This window comes from Triticum dicoccoides, chromosome 2B (genome assembly GCF_002162155.2).
Source record: "Triticum dicoccoides isolate Atlit2015 ecotype Zavitan chromosome 2B, WEW_v2.0, whole genome shotgun sequence".
In the NCBI taxonomy this organism is placed as follows: Eukaryota; Viridiplantae; Streptophyta; class Magnoliopsida; order Poales; family Poaceae; genus Triticum; species Triticum dicoccoides.
This window is the reverse complement of record NC_041383.1, coordinates 685,372,241-685,391,731: the sequence shown is the minus strand read 5'-3', so window position 1 is coordinate 685,391,731 and position 19,491 is coordinate 685,372,241. Positions and strand designations below refer to the sequence as shown.

General features: G+C 47.4%; 1 protein-coding gene across 1 annotated transcript; it reads right to left on the bottom strand.

The window, feature by feature from the left end:
• Positions 1-13,363: 13,363 nt before the first annotated feature.
• Positions 13,364-14,199, bottom strand: LOC119368325 (FCS-Like Zinc finger 1-like). The gene has a single exon (XM_037633616.1). It carries the CDS (start codon positions 14,091-14,093, stop codon positions 13,803-13,805), a length of 291 nt encoding a protein of 96 aa, XP_037489513.1. The 5' UTR covers positions 14,094-14,199; the 3' UTR covers positions 13,364-13,802.
• Positions 14,200-19,491: the final 5,292 nt, after the last annotated feature.

Genomic DNA, 19,491 nt, shown 5'->3' with positions numbered 1-19,491 from the left:
TCTATCGCAAAAGCCACTCACGTCGCTACAGATCCTGCCACTGGCGACGGGCGACACGGCGAGTCGGCAACAGTTCGCCTCCCCTCGGCAAAACAAAATCGATCTCATCCAGACTCCGTAGCGCCGCAGTTCCTCTTACTATGCAAATTTAGTTTATGTGGTACAGGAACTTGTTGATGACGTACGAGTAGCTTGGTGATTCAATACTGTTGATTGTTGTCCAAAATTCATTCCTCTTGCTATGCAAATTCAGGTTATGTGCTGTCCAAAATTCAGTGTTTTGTTGTCCAAAAATTCAGTGTATGTGCTGTCCAAATTTCAGTGTTTTGTTGTCCGAAAATTCAGTGTTGGTGTTATCCAAATTTCAGTGCATAGGCTGTCTAAATTTTCGTTTATATGCTGTCCAAATTTTCAGTGTACTTCCCATTCTATTTTACTGCCAGTTATGAAATGGTTTGATGGCTTTCATCAAGTGATTCAGTGCACCAAGGTTGGCTTTAACCCTCTGTTCTCTTCTGTTTTCCAAGGCACCATTGAGCTGGCCTTGTTGCAGGGATGAATATGTTGATCTCGTAATCAATGGAACAGAAGGTGCCGAGTATTTACTATTTATACTGAAATACTACTCCCTCCATTCCCTTATACAAGGCCACTATCAAAAATACATTTTGCATCAATATAAGGCCACCAACAGTAATCGAGGCAAAATTTAATGATGTTTCCTCGTACTAGCAACTTTTTAATACTTACATGCATGTAGTCATAATGACACTCCACCACTTTCTTCCCATTCATTCGTTGCATGCTTGTGGTATATTAATGATTCCGGTTAATTAAAAGAAAAGTTGACTTGCAAAGGAGTCATTAAATTTTATCTTGGTACCTGTAATATGAGTTTGTGGCATTGTATAAGGGAATGGAGGGAGTACTATTTTTTGTGGATTACTGAAATACTACTATATATGATTTCGGAAAAATAATCTGGTCTCTCATTTAGCCTAGCCACCTATTTTTTTTCTTTGTAGCTCCGCCTTCAGAAGATAGGCCCCATTTTAAAGTTTGGCACAGGGCCCCAGATATTGCCGGCCCGGCCCTGGTGCTACCATATACAGAAATCTTAGGGAAGTGCAGTGCATGCGTGCCACGGCGACAGGCAGCATGTGTACAGTAGTCGTAGCCGAGACACTGGGAGCTTGGCACGCTTTATAGATCTTGTCCCACACCTTGCACCACAAGCAACCCGACGCGTGCAGCCACTCGCGGCTAAATTTCATGTTTTGACACATCTACTACCACTATAAAAACACGAAAGAGGCTCCCCTCACGCGAATGCCCCGCTCCTAGGGTTCCCTCGCTGCCGCCGGCGGCTCCCCCGCACGGGGCCGCCGCCGCGGCCGGAGCCTGCTCCCCTACCTCTTCCTTCCCTTCCCCATACCCCCGCGTCGCCTCCCCGAGCGGGGCGACCGGGGGCCCCTTCGCCGCTCCTCTCTAGCGCCCCTCCCCTGCCCCTGCCTTCTCCCGCCGCCGCCAGCGAGCGCTGCCGGGCCTCGGCCGCGTGGTGCTGGCAGCGGCGGGTCTGCCCTTCCCCGCACGCGGCTCCCTCCTGCCCTTCCCCGCACGCGGCTCCCTCCTGCTCGGACGATGGTGGCATGTGGCGGTGCTCCTCGGCCGGCATCGGTGCGACCTGCCGGTGGTGGTGCTGCGGGCCCGGTGGCTCTCGACGGCGGTGTGGCCATTAGCCGTGGGGCGGCACGGTGGCGCTGTGGCTGGCGCTGCCCGCCCAGCCCAAATCTGGGCCCTTTTGGGCCCATCTGGGTTGGGGCGGGCCGGTGGCTTGGTGCTCGGCGGCGACGTACCTTGGTGGTGCCGCGGTGGGGGCGGCCTCGGGCGGTGAGGACTTCGTTGGCCGCATGCTGCAGCATGGTGACAGGACTGTCCGGGTCCATGTGGGCCCGGCCGGGCCATCGAGGCTTGGCAAGTCCTCGTCGCCGCGTCCGGTCGGTTCCGCTGTGGCGGTGGAGGCTGTCCCCTCCTTCCGGTCGAGTATTGGTTGCTCCCGTGGCTGGTGTCTCCTCTTCCTCTCCAAGCCTCATTTTGACAGCTCCAGTGAAGCGGGGAGGGTTGTCCGGTAATCGTGGTGGCACAAGCTGGTGGGTGGCGGAGGAGGTGGTACATTTCAAAATGCTTGATGTAGTGGTGGTGGTTGTGGATCGGGAGAAATCCCTGTCGGCCTGGCCGGCACCGATGCGATGACACCTGCGGGCGCCGTCGGACCTTCCTGAGGGGCATCGGGTATACCCCTTCCCCACTATCCCTCGCGTACCGGGGGAAACCCTAGAACTTGTTCGGGCAATAGCGGCGGCATCGTCACACTCCCTCTTGAGGGTGTTGCTTGGGGAGCGGCACTTCGGGATGCTGGAAGCGTGGTGGTACTTCTTCGGAGGGTGTAGCGGTTACCAGACTTCCCTTCTTTGTTGATCTGCCAGTGTCGGCATTTATTTCTCTTTCTTCTTGTTGTTTTTCTTTTGGGCTTATCTGTGCTACGGCCCCAGCGAGTTGGATGTATCGGATGTTTGCTTTATAATATAAAGCGGGGGGAAACCCTTTTTTCTTCGAAAAGCACGAAAGAGCGGAGAACCAATTCATCTCATCCATCAAATCATGCAATCTGATGGTCTACATCACTCCGACATACCAAACATCTTTTATGCTTTAATTACCCATCATGCCATTAGCCACTAACCTCTCCTACCTCCTCCAAGAAAAAAAGCATACCTCCGTAGCCCACGTCTTCATCAAACTGCACGTACTACGTTGAAAAGAAATCAAACTGCACGCTTGACACCCCTCAAAAAACCGCTTTTGGTCTCGACGCCCGCCATTCCTCCTCTGCTGCCGACGCCACTGCAGGGGCTGCCGTCCCGCCCGATGTTCCTTCTCTGCTGCCCCATAGACGCTAGCGCGGGATCGCGTTCGCCGCCCGCCGCTCCTCCTCTAATTCTACACGGAAGTGAGCACGGATCGCCATTGCCATCGCATCCGGCCGATCCTCCTCTGCTGCCCCATGGGCTTGACGCCGGACGCAATCCTCTTGGTCGGCTGCTGCCCCGATGGATGCGAGCGACCGCCGCTCCTCCTCTTCTGCCCCACGGGCTCGCCGCTGGCCGCAATCCTCTTGGTCAGCTGCTGCCCACACGGATGCAAGTGACCGCTGCTCCTCTTCTGCTCCACGGGCTCGCCGCCGGCCGTTCTCCTCTTCGTTCGCCGCTGCTCTGTATGTCCATAGCCGCCGTTGCGGAATACGCCACCAATCCTCTACGCTGGGAGATCAGGGGAAGGCTCTCCTCTGCATCGGATCTGGCATCCAGAGCCTCCCAACGACCGGATCCGTTGAGATTTGCCATGTCATGCTGCTTTCCTTGCGTGGCTCATCGACTTCAGCCATGTGGATGGCCACCACGACGACCTCTGCGTCATTGTTGGCTTCCCCGAGCACCGACAAGGAAGCCCAGCAGTCAACACTGGTAACGCCAATCTGCGCTTGAGATCCAACTCCATCAGCGACAGCTTCACCACTGGTACCATCTTTCTCTATCACGGTGTGTGTGCTTGTGCGTGTGCATGTGCGTGCGTGTGTGTGTGGGGGGGGTGTGATTTAGGCCCAGTTCTTTTGCCAGAATCTGGTGATTCTCCCAGAATCCGACCCCTACCCAGCTTCTCCCAGAATCTTTGAGCCTCGTTTGTTTTACAATCCTATCTAATTAGACCCTAACTAGATAGGATTGTAAAACAAATGGGGCTCAAAGATTCTGGGAGAAGCTGGGTAGGGGTCGGATTCTGGGAGAATCCCCAGATTCTGACAAAAGAACTGTGCCTTAAGGAGGCTGTCTATTTTGTGTGTTGCACTATATGCAAAGAAATCAGTCATGGAGCAAGCTTCAGTGAAGAGTTATTCAGAACTGTTGTACATTTAAGAACATTGTGCAGTTTTTGCTGAATTTTGTACCTGGATGTCCTATCAACGATAAATTCTTATTCCAAATTTCTTTTTAAGTATTTAACAATTATCATTAGAATCCAGATGAAAGTTCCGTTCAACAAATGCAATTTTTAAGAGATGTTTAGATGTGAAACCACTATAGCTATACTAGACATTTAAAAAAAATCAGTTCAGTTGCCTTTGCGTTGGAGCTTTCAAATATGAATGGAAGTATGCAAGCATTTTAAATACAGAATCCGCAACAAGTTTGATGACATCCTGTATAGTATGAACTCTTTTATTTGGTAGTAGTTTTTACTTTGGAACTTACAGGTATCTGTCCCACATCAAAACGGACCAAGGACAAAGCTTTGGAACAGGAAAAAATTCGTGTTGAGTGAAACAGAGGTTTGCTAAAGATACATATAATGTGGTTATGTGATTACATGGTAAAATGTGCTATTTTTCTTCTATCTAATAGAAAATGACATTAACCTACCAAATTGATAATATCTGATAATCAGTAGCAGATGCATGATGCTAGAAACTTAGTGTTTTTATAACAGAAAATGACATGAACCAACTAAATTGGTATCTGAGTTATAAAGATCTAACTAATAAACAAAGGTACTGGTATTTCTAAGAAACGGAGGTCCATGTAGGACATAAGATAAATTTCCTGCTATTGTTGATACCAATGAAGATGGGTCTCCTCCTAAGTACACAGAAAGTTGCCATAAAAATTGCTCTCCGGCCTCTAGTCCTCCATCGAACTATTAGGATGCCCCATTTATTTATTTACCCATAATATGTCTTATCTACTTGCAGGTATGGAATATTCACATATCTTCACTACAAAATGTGACCAAGATGGAAGAGGCCCTCCTACAAACTTTACATGTATCTATTCCTTTTGATTTGTTATGTTGCTTGTAAGACAACTGCACAGCTAGCATTTATAATTTCTTCTGGATTTACATGGTGTGCGTGAAATTTCTCTTGCGTGCAAACTTTTATACTTGAAAATTAGGGTTCTATGCATTACTAACCAGAATCCGGGGATTTTGTTTTGTTCTGAACACAAATATCAAATCAGTTGTTTACCCTTGGTATTTACCTGGCACTATTTCTTTTGGCATTTAGGAATGAAATTTTCGGTACGGCACTATAAACCGTGATGAAAGAGGGGATACTTTGGAGAACAATTGTGCATGTTGCTTGTCAAGTTTACCTTGTAAATTTTGGTGTTGAGATATTTTTGTGAAGAATAAACTAAACATTAACATGTCCAGAGCATCTTAACGGCGGTGCGCATAAAGAGTGACAAGGCGGGTCAATGACTGGGAGATTTATGGTTTGAAGTTATCATGTGTCATATCTCATATTTGTGTACCAGAAATGATCCATCCAATCTTCCACATAATGGAAATTCTTCCTATTCGTCGCCGTAGTCATAAAGCTTTTTTGTACGACACATCGACAACTACTTGAAATCTATTCAATCTATTTTAGAAGTATAGTAGTTTTGTTGATTTTTATTAACAATTGCCGCTTCATGAAGATGAACAAAGAAATATCTTTTTACGGTTGTATGTGCGTTGCACGTGCACGCTTACTAGTTTCTATAAATTGATCCAGATCTGACCCTAGTTTATACAAATTTCTGAATCTGACCCTTTTTCTACCGTCAGAGTCCTTGGTGGTAGGGTATAACAGCCTATCGCCAAGGACCCTGGCTGTAGGGTTTCTTGCTCTACCATAAAATTTTCTGAAGTATCAGAGATAGTGCGTGTTTGCACCTATCATCGGGTACCTTGACGGTAGGGTTATATAGGCTACTGCCAGCGTGTTTGGCGGTAGGGCCGTGCTGCTGATGTGGATAAGTTTCCTAGCGCCAAAGACCTTGACGGTAGGCTGTTATACCCTCCCGCCAAGAATCCTGACGGTAGAAAAAGAGTCAAATCCTGAATTTTTTGCAAACAAGGGTCAGATCGACAACTATCGAAAATGTCCAAAACACAAAATTTTACCGCCACTCGCTGGAGATCCCGTATGCTGAAAACTTTGGGCAGAAGGGTGCGGCTCATTACTTCATGATGAGATGTGTGTTGTTTAACCGAGAGGCTGCCAGTTGGTCTCATCTTCGGTGTTGCCTCTGCACTGCACGTCTCAGACGAAGGGGGGTGCACCTTGCAGACTGCAATTTACGGTTGCACAAGCCTGAAGATTCGACAGGTATTTTTTTGGGTCACCTCCATACGTGTGTGGTTTGTGCGAATATATCACGGGCAAAACCACTTCACAGCCGATGCTTCCTGGACAAATGGCACCTTGCGGCAAAATTTTGTGTTTTGACCCTTTTTCCAAACAAATTCAGGATCTGACCCCCGTTTGAAATATTTTTGAGATTTGACCCTTTTTCCTACCGCCAGAGCTCCTGGCGGTAGGGTTACACAGCCTACCGCCAGGGACCCTGGCGGTAGGAAACTTATCCACGTCAGCGCGCGGAGACGACGCCGTCCCTCCTTTGTCGCACCCTACCGCCAGGGGCCCGGGCGGTAGACTATGTAACCCTACCGCCGGATCCCCTGGCGGTAGGGTCCGAGCAGTTATTTCGCCCGAGACCCCTGCGCCCCTTCCCTTATCCCCACCCCTCCCCTCCCCCAAGTTGGCAGTTCATCCATTTTCTCCCCCAAGTCGCGCCCCTCTCTGCCTCTCTCATCTCCTCCACTCTCCCCCTTCGATCTTCACCGTTTCTTCACCATTTTGGCGGATCGAGATGGCCCCGAAGAGAGAAACGTAAGCTCCTCCGATCCCTCCAATTAGTTTTTGCAAACTTGCTTCCGATTCGACGCATTATTTGCTTGAAATCCCTCATGTTTTTTAACTTAGATTGGATTTTTTTCTCCTAAGATTGATTGTAATTGTAGTTCTTAGTTCTTTAGTAACTAGTGGTATTGGATATGAACTCTAATCAATAGTTCATATATTAGTGTGAAGATGAACCCTAGTTCATAATTTATTTTGTTAAAAAAATTATGATGTGATGTTGATATGAGGATGAACCCTAGTTTGATGATGCATGTTGATATGATGATATGATCTAGTGTGAAGCTGAACCCTAGTTTGATGATTCATATTGATATGATGATATGAAGATGTTGTTTGGAAAAAAATATTTAAAAATATGATGATATGATGTGTGTTGGAGGTTTTTTTTTATATGATGCATGCTGATATGATTTGATCCATCATGTGTAGTAGATGTTGTTGGAGAAATATGCTTAAAATTTTATTTTGATATGATGCATGTCGATATGATTTGAGTTCATCTTTTGCTTATGTATGTTTCATGCTTATGGTGCTTTTGTTTATGAAATTCTATTAAGGCGGCCACCTCTTGCGGACAACATCGGCCCACGGTACTGCATGCTGGACTGGCCATTCGACAAGGGTCATCGTGCCCGTTTCATAGAGAACGGAGAGGTAAGTTATATGAATGAAATTTTGATCCAAGTTTTCAGATTGACGAAAATAATTTCCTAACTTTTGGCGTTCAATTTTTGACAGATGCTCCAGCCACTGCGCATGAGGGGTCACGGGGTTCATGGGCATATGGACTACGACGAGCGCTACGCGCCGTTCTTCAAGAGAGCCCGGCTGTTGGGTTTCGTGTTGCAGTTCAAGCGTCAGCCGCCGACGCTTGTCCACGCAGCTCTGACAGCGTTGATTGACCGGTGGCGACCGGAGACCCATTCTTTTCATCTGCCATGCGGGGAGATGACGGTGACCCTCGAGGACTGGGAGATGATTACTGCCATGCCGATCGAGGGTCATGCACTCACCGGTCGAGTGGAGAGGACCAACTGGCAGGAGAGGGTCACCACCCTCATCGGCGACTGCCCCGGTGCCAAGAGTAACCGTACGTCCGGTGTGCCGTTGATCTGGCTCTCGGAGCACCGGAAAACATGCCCCGAAGGCGCAGACGAGGCGACTGTGGTGTGGTACGCGCGGGCCTACTTGTGGTATCTTCTCACGGAGGTCGTGTTTCCAGACAGCTCCGGAAACTCTGCCAACTGGTCGTATCTGTTCTTCCTAGCCGACTGGGATGCAGGGTACAGTTGGGGGACGGCATCTCTCGCCTACCTATACCGTTCGGTAAGAGAGTGTCTAATTGTGTACCTACCTACGAAAGTGTGTCCATGACATTTTCTTATATCTGATCCTCATTTGATGTTTTGTAGCTTGACGATGCAACGCAGAGGACGGGAGACAAGTCCAATATGGGTGGCTTTGTCTGGGCCTTCTCCATTTGGATGTGGGAGCGGCTGCCGGTGGGGCGTCCGGAGAAGTTGCGAAGACGCCCATGGGAAGACTATGGCGAAGAAGGCGACGAGACTCGAAACCCCACCGTAGCTTACGAGTGGGACGTTGTCAAACTCTACACGGGCCTAAACAAGACTTCGTACAAGACCTACACCAACGAGTTCGACGCTTTGACGCATACGCAGGTATATGAACTCGCCCAACACCTTTCTCTTTGATTCCACTATTGACCAAGAGTGCGAACTTACCAAGGTATATGTAATAGGTAATCTGGTGCCCGTATCAACAAGAGCGAGAGTGGGACTTTGATCTGAACGTGATGTGCGATGCGGACCGTGGTCTCTGGCGGTGCATCGTGCCCATGATCTGTGTGTACGCCGTCGAGTGACATTTGCCACAACGCGTGGCCACGCAGTTTGGGATTGATCAGCAATATCCCACCGGGCCAGCCCACCGATGGACGGCGGAATACATCACGGAGCTGGAGTGGGCTGACCCCGATAAACAGGCATACCAGACCGGCATCAGAGACATGCACAGTGGATTTAGGGAGTTTGCACCCCTCATCAACAGAGTGGTAAGTTTGAACCGACGGTCGTATTTAAAATATTTTATTCGTCATCGTGACTGACTTATGCCGTTGCAGTCCGGTGAGCTGAACAAATGCATCTTTGAAGCCTCAGATGCACTAGGTGATCTTCCCGGGAGCGTACAATCGGAGACCAGAGTCAGGGGGACGATGAAGGTGCAATTTCAGCCTCCTCGGAACAGATGCATCTTGTTCACTTCTAGTCAGTTGATCTGATACTTATTATGACCTTGCTTCATTGTGAGTATAGAAGTTCGTGCAATGTTGTCGCAAGCTCGTAGGGCTGCTTGGGTGTGCTGGAGCTGGGTCAGTTGAAGCTTATCAGCCTGTAGCCACACAGGATCTCATCGCCTCATCGAGCCATGCTCCCTCGTCGTCCAGGTTGGTTGGGGAGGAGGAGGAGGAAGAGGATGAGGATGAGGAGTCCACACATGAAGAAGAGGAGGAGGATGAGAGCAACGGGGAGGAGGAGTACGATGAAGATTATGGACCTCCACCAACTCAAACATCTCAGGTATCTCAGATGCCGAAGAGGAATCCGAAGAAGAAGGATTTGCTGAGTCCGGACCCTTTCCAGAGACCGGTTCCTCGCCGGCCCAAGAAGAAGACCGAAGAGACTCGTTCAAAGAGTAACGAGGACCGTACCTCCAAGAGGGGAAGGAGCAAGTGATTATGCTCTTCGATACTTGGCTCTTTTAGTTTGGTTGAACTTGTCTAGTGGTTGCGAAACTATATGGAACTATGTGTTTGCTATTTGTGGATCTATGTGTTTAAAATGTTCTATGCACTTCAAGTTATCTTAATATGGATCTACGTGATGCCCAAATTTAATTGTTTAAAATCTATGATATTGCTGTCATATTTATGAAATTTACTGTGATATTGAATTTGAAAACAAGCGACCAAATGAACTTGGAAAAACAAAACAGAGGACCCTACCGCCAGACAACCTGGCGGTAGGGTTACACAACCTACCGCCATGTGTCCTCAGAATGCCTGGTTGGCAATAACCCAGCCACACCTTACCGCCAGGGTCGCTGGCGGTAAGGTACTTATCCACGTCAGCGCGCGGTGACGGCCGCTGTCCCCCTCCGTCACACCCTACCGCCATATACTCTGGCGGTAGGCTATGTAACCCTACCGCCAGGAGCTCTGGCGGTAGCGAAAGGGTCAAATCCCGAAGATGGTCAAACCACGAAATTTAGCCGCACCTTGCATCGCTGATGAGGCGGGCAGGCTTCGTCCGAGGGGGCAGGTCTGTCGAGATCTGTGCCCAATTTGTTTAAGGCTGGCTTAACAGTGGAGCAGATGCACGTAATCTTGGAGTCTGCAAGTAATCTTGCTCGGCAGACAGTGACCGGTGCAGAACACTCTGCTATACTAGTATAGTAGCTGACGTGCACGGTGGGAAATGCTTGCACGCTCGCCTCCACAAATTTTGTAAGAGCTCTTTTCTCTGTGATGACTTCATAATTTGATTCTTAATATTAGACGCAGAGCGAGGACTATAGCTAGTCTGCTAAAGCGGTTGGTTTTTATTTGACGCGGAGAGGGTCGACACAATGATAGGATGCGCTTCGTATGCAAGTGAGTCACAGCCTGCATGGTGCTGATCAGGCTGCGCACATCTTCAGTTGCACGTCCCACATCTTCAGCTTCCAGCCAGACAAATTGCCCGCTTACACAATTTCCAAGTGACTCGGCGATGACATGAGGACACGTGATACACCACCAACAAAGGAACAAAACAAAAGTACGAAATGTTAGAACAAACCGCACATTGGAGTGTCATCCATGCCACTTGGAAGTTCTGCATTTTTTAGCAGCCTTCACTAGTTTAATGGTTATAAAAAGGTTTTCCTTTTACCTCCAGGAAAGCTATAACCATTCATATGAATCTGTCTGTTTTTTTTTCTATATGAACAAAAGAATTCTCGTCACTTCATTAGTATTCCTTTCAGTATTTTGTAAGTATAAAGCTTCACTCCATCCGTTCTAAGACATAGTATGTTTGAGTTTTACAGTACACGATGGAAAGACAATTTGTCGGAACAAGGGAAAGGCAACTGGATATTTTTACACTACGACAATGTCTAAAAAGTCTTATATTAAGTTAGAGAAGGAGTATATATTAGCCTTCTTCTTCCTTTTTGGGGAAATTGATCAGATATATCCTATTATAAAAGTTTATCGAAAGTACAAATCATCTCAAACATAATAAAATTACATTAAGATTCAGAGACCACCAAACGACCAATATTGCCGCCAGAACGCCCCGCTATTGTCGCTCCCCTACCAGAGCCAACTTGACCATGTCGATGACAATTGGAAAACATTAATATACGTGCCCCTAAGGATCAATGTTGAAATCTTGCATAGATCTGAAGCACCTGCCATCAAATCTCGTAACATGACGAGAGACCCTAACCTCACCGTCCCAGGGAGACGGCAGAAATCCACGCGGGAGCTCCATTGACTGTGTCCAAATAGACCTACGAGGACTAAACAACCGTAACCTAATCTGCTAACCGGAGCAGTGGCACCGAGATTCCCCTCCTCGCCACTGGCCAACGAAGCGGCAGACAGATGGAGGCGAAATCAAATTGTTTCTACAAACACCTCCTTTTTGTCAGGCAATTTGACAACATCCTACTAACAACACCGTACATTTTGGACTGGCTCACACTAGAAAATTTTGGGCTGGGTTTGTAAAGGGCTAGGCCCGAAGAAGCCCGCCCCATGGAACGTCTAGCTCTATACGCGAACACACTGTGAGATCGCCCCTATGTCTCACTTATAGTGAGATTATGGGGAGCCTCGCGTCAAGGGGGCGGCCAAATGGGCCAGCCCAGGTGCGCGGGAGGCCACAATTTCGTTTATTTGTTTATTTTTCACATTTGTACGTTTTTTTACTTTTGTTTAGGCTTCCAAATATTCTAATTAAATATATTACCAAAAAAATTTAACATTTCATATTTTAAAAAATGTTTACCAAGTGTTTGAAAAATGTTATATGTGTATAGCTAAAATGTTTCTCATGTATATGAAAAATGTATACAAAAAATATATAATGTGTGTCAAAATAGTTGATCATGTATTAAAAAATATATCAAACAAAGCATTTGTAAAAATGGTAAATAAGTATTTAAAATATGTTAGTCAAGCGTTTGAAAATGTTAAATGTATATCAAAAATGTTTACCACGTATAATGTTTATCATGTATTTTTGTAATCAAGCATTTACAAAATGTTAAATGTGTATTGAAAAACATTTATCCATGTATTCAAAAAATGTTAACCTTCTATTTGCAATACAATTAACAATCTTTTAAAAATATATATTAAATATGTACAGAAAAATTGTTGAGCATGCTTTAAAAAATGGAAATCTTTTATTTGAAATATGTTAAACGACTATTAGAAAAATGTATTAGATATATACCAAAAGTATAATGTGTATCAAAAAATATTAATCAATAAAAATGCTAAACATGTATAGAAAAATTAGTTATGATGTATATGAAAAATGAAGAATGTGTACTAAAAAAATTTAACTTGTATTTAGCAAAAAAAATCGATAAAATCGACAAAGATACCGAAGAAGGCAAAGAAACCCCACTAAAACAAAAAGGAAAAAAGAAAAGCAAGAAAATGAAAATCAAAGAAAACCAATGCAAGAACAAAGAAAGACGAGAAAAAACAAGAAAAGAAAGGAAAATCAAATAAAACCAATCCAAAAATAGGAACAAAGAAAGCCGATAAAAAACAAAGAAAATTGATGAAAACCAAGAGAGAGACAAATGAAACTAAGAAAGAAGAAAAAGAAAAACACAATGAAAACTGAGAAGGAAACAGATTAAGACAAACAATAACCGAAAAAACAGTGAGAACCAAGTAAGAAACAAAGAAAGAAGATGTGAAAAAAGAAATGGTGAAAACTAGAAAAGAAAAACAAGAATGAAACGAATAAAGCCGTTGAAAAAACAACGAAAAGCAGAAAACCGGAAAAAAGCAATGAAGAAAAAATGGTAAGAAAAAACTTGCGAATATAACCCAGCTAACGAAACAAGCAAACTCAATCGAAACCAGTGAACAAGAAAAAGAAAATATTTCTAGATACATCTCTTTTTATCCATTTTGATGGCAAGTATTTTCGGACGGAGGGAGTACGTTAGTCTTGCTTTAAGCGAGAGTTAACGTCTGCACACACAACACGCAAAAACGTAATTTCAGTAATGCAGGTAGTTGAAATTCGTAACTCAAGGCCAAAACTAGATTGTAGGAGTTGTCTTGATGATGCTTTAGTTGACCGGGATTGTTTTAAATTTGGTCGACCGAGTTTAGCCATCAGATTAGTATGGGGATTCTGTTTTTGACACCCCAGGTCTAGAACAAAATTCAGTTTTTAATCCTGTGGTAGACATCCAACGGTTTAGCTTTGTTAAATCCCATCAGCACGCTGAATCATGAACAAAAACAAGATTGCACAAAGACATGTTATATGCCGATTCGCTTGATGGTTTACCCTGTGAAAGTGCTATTGCCTAAAGCAAACTTGCTATCATACAGAAGTGGCACTGACGCAGGAGAAAAGGAGAGCCGAGGGACTGGGAGGGGCACACATGGCCGCCTAATTGCATGGTGAATCACTGAATCTTGTTTGATTGACTTCTTCAGATCCAGTCCAGCTCCTTTTCCGCGTCGTCCATGCCCAAATCACCTGACCGGCGGCACATGCAGCACCGGCCTGCCGCGAGCAACTCCGGTGACACGCGTTTTGCTTCTTCAACCAAGGTGAGTCTTCTCGATCTCGCGCTGATCAGTCGTCCACGGCCCACGGGCAATGGTGGCTTCTTGCGCGCAGAGCTTGTTAGCTCAAGTACATACGCACTCTGCCACTCTCGCCGCTTAGCTTGCGACGGACACCTCCCAGGACTCCCGGTGCGCGCGCCCGGCCCCCGTTCCTGAGGAGAACTGCTTCTGCCTCCGGGCAGCCGCCCTGGCCGCCTGCCTGGCGCAGGCGGCGTCGAGTTGCATCTGCTCGTGGCGGCACTCCTCGCTGCAGAAGGGCGTGTCCCCTCTGTACATGAAGATGTCGCTGTCGCGCGCCAGCGGCTTGGTGCAGAGCGCGCACGCGTCCAGGGAGTGCACGCCGGGCTCGTCGACCGGTTCTGCGTCGAAGAAGAAGGCGCAGGCCATTGTGTTTTCGTGTGGCCTTGTAGGTACGTTGTTGCTTTTGGTGCGCCGGGAGTGGGAGGTTGATTGAGTGTTTGCTGTGCTGAACCAAAGTAGGGTCGTCTGGGTATATATGGGACGGGCGCGGACCGGCGAGGACGGGCACACAGGGCCACGCAATACCATGCGCCGTCCGGACGAGGCTAACCATGGACGAGGGAGCGGCTCGGTTTCTTTATTCGCGGGTTTCGACACGGACCATGGCGCCATGCGGTGGGTGGCCCGGCGGCAGACGTGGCCGCACGGCGGCGAAAACGACGGGAAGCATGTATGTCCGGGCGACGTGGACAGGGTCCCGGCCACTGACAGCAACGTACAAGGCTCGCTCCAACTCCAAAGACGTCGGCCTCCATGTACCCCAAAACCTGTGGGCTAGCGCCCGTGGTCTTGGACTAGGACACCAATACCATGAACCGATTTGGGAACGAGATACAAGTACTGAGGTACCCCTGAACAAACCACTTTTCTTTTGGCGAAAGATCTGAGTAAAAGTTAAAGGAAAAGAGAACCAGAAAAGAGGCTAATGCCATTTCTTTTTCGGAAAAGCTGCACACACGACCTGTCATGCACGACAGGTGGATGATGGTAGGATCTGACGTTGCTTAGGTATGAAGAGATTCAATCCAACGATTATTAGCCTATGTCGTTCATACATCGTCCACAAAATCATCAGCTGTGTAGCATTGCTCTTTTTTTTTACTAGTACTAGGCGGTGCTTCCCCGTGCAAGGGAGGTGCAGTGCATGCGCACCACGGCGAGAGGCAGGACCTTGCGCGCAGTAGCCGAGACACTGGGAGCTTGGCACGCGTGTAGATCTTGTCACGCACCGTGCACCCACAACCACAAGCAACCCGACGCGTGCACCCAGCCGCTGGAGATCCACTACGCTGAAAACTTTGGGCAGAAGCCAAAAGCCCAGAAGGATGCGAGCTCATGACTTCAGGCCAACTCCACCGCGCGACCATATCCTGTCCGGTTCGGTCCGTTTGGGATAAAAAGACAAATCGGACGGCTCAGCGCATGGGAGCAAACGGATATTTATCCGTTTTGTGTCCGCTTTCGACCCATCCAAGGCCCAAGTTTGCGTCGTTTTAGGGACGAAACGGACAGCGCGCGGACGGGCGGGACGCGCGCGCTTGTCCGTCCCTGGCCCACATGTCTGTGAAACAAAGCAAACCCCCCTCCCCCGGACTCTTTGGCGCCATTCCCCCCAAACCTTCCCTCGTCCCGCACGTCCCACTCTCTCCCCCGTCCATGGCCTACGTCCAGCCGAACTCCGGCGGGCTGGCCGCCGACCCGTCCGGAATGGCCAAGAAGAAGAAGGGTAAGGCGCCAAGGAAGCCACTGTACGGCCATGAGACTTCGGCCTTGTAGATGTTTGCATGTTCACTTTGTTGTCAATCATATGGTGTAGGCATTTCAATTTTTGGAGGCATTCAAGGCCCCGCACAATGACAAGCCGTTCACTCTTACACATTGTTGGACTATGATCAACAATTGCCCTAAGTTTAAGGACCAATAACGTGAACTCCAAAGGAAGAGAGGCCTGAAGATGGCCAAGTTCGCCGGAGGTGGAGATGGCGAGGCGTTGAAGAGGCCGAGGGGCAAGACCAACTCCAAGGTTGATGACATTCGTGATGCCTCATTCATGGCATTGCATGACATTTTGCATGGCATGATGTCGTAAAAAGATGTGAGGGGCGAGAAAAAGCGGCAAAGTAAGGACGAGCAAATGAAGCAATACCTAGAGCTTCAAACGAAGAAGCTTGAGATGGAGAAGGCGGCCAAGAGAAGGAAGATCGACATGGAGGAGGGGCCCGGCAGAGGCAGCTCGACATCAAGGAGGCGCTCCAGCAAAGGCAGCTCGACATCGAGGCCGACAACGTCAAGGCCAGGCAAAGGCAGCTCGACATCGAGGCCACCAATGCCGCCACCAAAGCGAAAGAGGTGGCCCTGACGATCATGAGCGTGGACTCGTCGAAGATGAGCGAGAAGATGAGGGCCTGGTTCGAGGCCAGTCAGAAGGAGATGCTCGACGCTGACGGCCTGAACTAGGTCGTCCGATCGGCCGTGGCCGTTCTTTTTTGGAGGCTGGCATGGTTGCCGCCCGCCCCGCTGGGCCGCTGGCCGTGTGCCGGCGAGAAAAACATTCATTTTGAAGTCCGGCTGTGTTGCCGGCCGCTGGTTGTGTTGCCGACGAGGACAACCATACATTTTGGAAGTTGGCTGTGTTGTCAACCGCTGGCTGATGCCGGCAATGGACGTGTAGGCCGCTGGCTTTATTGCCGGCGTGCGTGATGAACTGGGGCCGTAGGGCTTGGCATTTGAAATATTTTTTCTTCTTTTTTAAATAGACGCGGACAGGATGGGGTAAAGAATGCGGCCGCGCGCTGGGCGCACCCCTGAACAGGCCCAGACACGATCCGTCCTCTGCCCAAACGGACAAAATCCGAACAAAACGGATGTTCGTTTGGGGTCGCGCGGTGGAGTTGGCCTCATATTCATGTGTGTTGTTTAACCGAGAGGCTCCCAGTTGGTCTCATCATCGGGGTTGCCGAGCACGTTTCGAGCCAAGGGGGATGCACCTTGCAGACTGCAATTTACAGTTGCACGCGCCTGAAGATTCCACTGGTAGTTTTTGGGGCTGACGTCTGTACGTGTGGTTTTCCTGAATATGCTAGTACGGGCAAACGCATCTCGATCTCGCATTGCCGGCAGGCGGGGGAGACTTCGTCCTAGGGGGCAGCTCTGTTGAGATCTGCGCGGCCAATTTATTTAGTGCCTAGCTTAACAGTGGAGCAGCTGCACGTAATCTTTGGAGTCTGCAAGTAACCTTGCTCAGCAGACAGTGACCGGCGCACAAGACTCTGCTACACTAATACTAGTAGCTGATGTGCACGGTTGAAAATGGTTGCACGCTCGCCTCCAGAATTTTTTAAGAACTCTTTCCTTTGTGGTGACTTCAGAAATTTATTGTTGGTATTGGTTGGAGAGTGGGGACTAAAGGGTTTGGTTTTTGTTTGACGCGGAGAGTGTCGACACAACGCTACGTACGCAAGTGAGTCACCGCCTGCTTGGTGCTGACCGGGCTGAGCACATCTTCTGTTCGACGTCCACATCTTCCAATCTGGTGATTGCTCGCTCACACAGTTTCGTGTGACTCGGCGATGACTAGAGGACACGTGATACACCAAAAGAAAGAAAACACAGTACGAAATGTTCAAAGAAACCGCAAATTGGAGTGTCATCAGTTCCACTTGGAAGCTCTGCAGTTTTTTAAGCAGTCGTTGACTACTGTACTGATTATAATTAGGTTCTGCGTTTACCAGCAGCAAAGCTGTAATTATTCATATGAATCAGTCCGATTTTTCTTTTTTTGCTACATGAACAGAGGAATTCTCCTCACTTCACTAGGTTTATTTTTTGGATTTACTAGCCGGTGCATCCGCCCCATTCCGCATCGCCCCTATACCCCGGGCGACTTGGGTGCCCCAAAACCCTAGCTGCCAGGCTTCTCCCTCCGTCTTCCTCTCCCCCCATTGCTGTCGAAGGACGCCACTGGGCTAAGCCTGATGGCTGACGGCGGTGGCGGGGCATCCCCTCCCCGTCGTCGGACCGGTGTATGTCGCAGACCCGGCAAGAGGCTTGGTTGGCGCCTCCAGCTTTAGATATTGAGCTTTGGTGCGAGGTCTATTTGGTATTCGGCTCGGACTTTCGACACCCCTTCATAAAGTGGTTAGGAGTAACGACAGATGTTGCCAAGATGGTGGCTTCAAACTTACTGATGTATTACTTTTTAAGGTCATTGTTAATAATTAATAAAATGATTGTATGCATCGCCCAGATGCAGAGGCCTGGGGTCATCCTTTAAAAAAAAAAGTTTCAGCCCAATCAGTCCTAAAACGTAAACTGTGTTTGAGTTTTACCGTACACAACGGAAAGACAAATCCCATATACGTAAATATTTATCCCCACTACCTGTACTATTTTAACATGCGCGCATGCCAGCACATCTAAGGCCATTACAATCATGCATGAGAAAAAGGTTTGTCATTATTAGTTGGTCCCATGCACACATCTCACTTCACCACTGTTAGGAATAGATTTACATGTTAGTTAATTAACACTGGTTAATTGACGAACCGTCATTAGTGGTATGCATCGCCCAGATGCAGAGGTTGGGGGTCATCCTCCTTTTCTTTAAAAAATAAAGTTTCACCCCAATCAGTCCTAAAACGTAAAATGTGTTAGTTTTACTGTACACAACGGAAAGACAAATCTTATATACATAAATATTTATCCCCGCTGCTTATATTATTTTAACATGCACACATGCCAGCTCATCTAAGGCCATCACAATAATGCATGAGAAAAAGTTTTTCCACTATTACTTGATCCCATGCACACATCTCACTTCACCACAAAATGCAACCTCATCAAAGGTTCACTTGGCATGCAAGAAAAAGTTGTCTATTATATTATGCTACTTATATTCAAAATATTTTTCAAATATAATAATAAAATAAAATATTATTTTAGTTTTAGTTTATATATTATTAACTCAAATATGCTTTTTTTCATACAATCGAATCACTGAAATATATTGCAAACGATTCACACAACAAGGCGTGGGGTATTTTCTAGTAGTCAATATAAGGGAAAGGTATATGTGAGAACATGGCGGGATCCGTGGACCCCTAAAGGCCCATCATGCAGACTGATCACACATAAAGGTAATTGCAGGCTTAACCATATTTCTGATTTTTTTTATGAACATGGTGCGTGAATGATGGGTTGATGAGGTTGTGGAATTTGATATGGCAAGCAAAGGTTCCACAAAGAAGATGAAAATTCACGCATGGAAGGCGTGCTCGGGAGCATTGTCGACAACAAAAGGAAAATCAAATCATCATTTGCATCGTCGTGACCCATGTGTGGCGTGCATATTGAATCATCTTTTCATGCTCTAGTTACATGTGATCATGAATGCTAGCTATGGGATTGCATGCGCCTTGTCTGGCCACTTCCGGCCACGGAGTTGTTGCGGGATACTGGCCAGGACTGGCTTCTTTTATGTCCTCCATGGATGCCAGCAAAATGTACGCATCATAGTACTTCTTATTATTTTGGTGGATCGGGTAAGTAGGAATGATACATTGCATGGGAACCAAGTCCTTCTTGTTACTACTTGCATGTAATTCCTACGGAGCTATTGGCGGTCCCTTGATCATGCCTAGGTTTTCAATGGCGGAGATGATCGAAGAAAAAATGCCCCTGGTCGTAGAAGTTGAGATGGCGAGACCTGTGTCCACTGCTACTCCTCCTAAGGCTGTGTTCGGTTGGCATGGATTTGAAGAGGTTT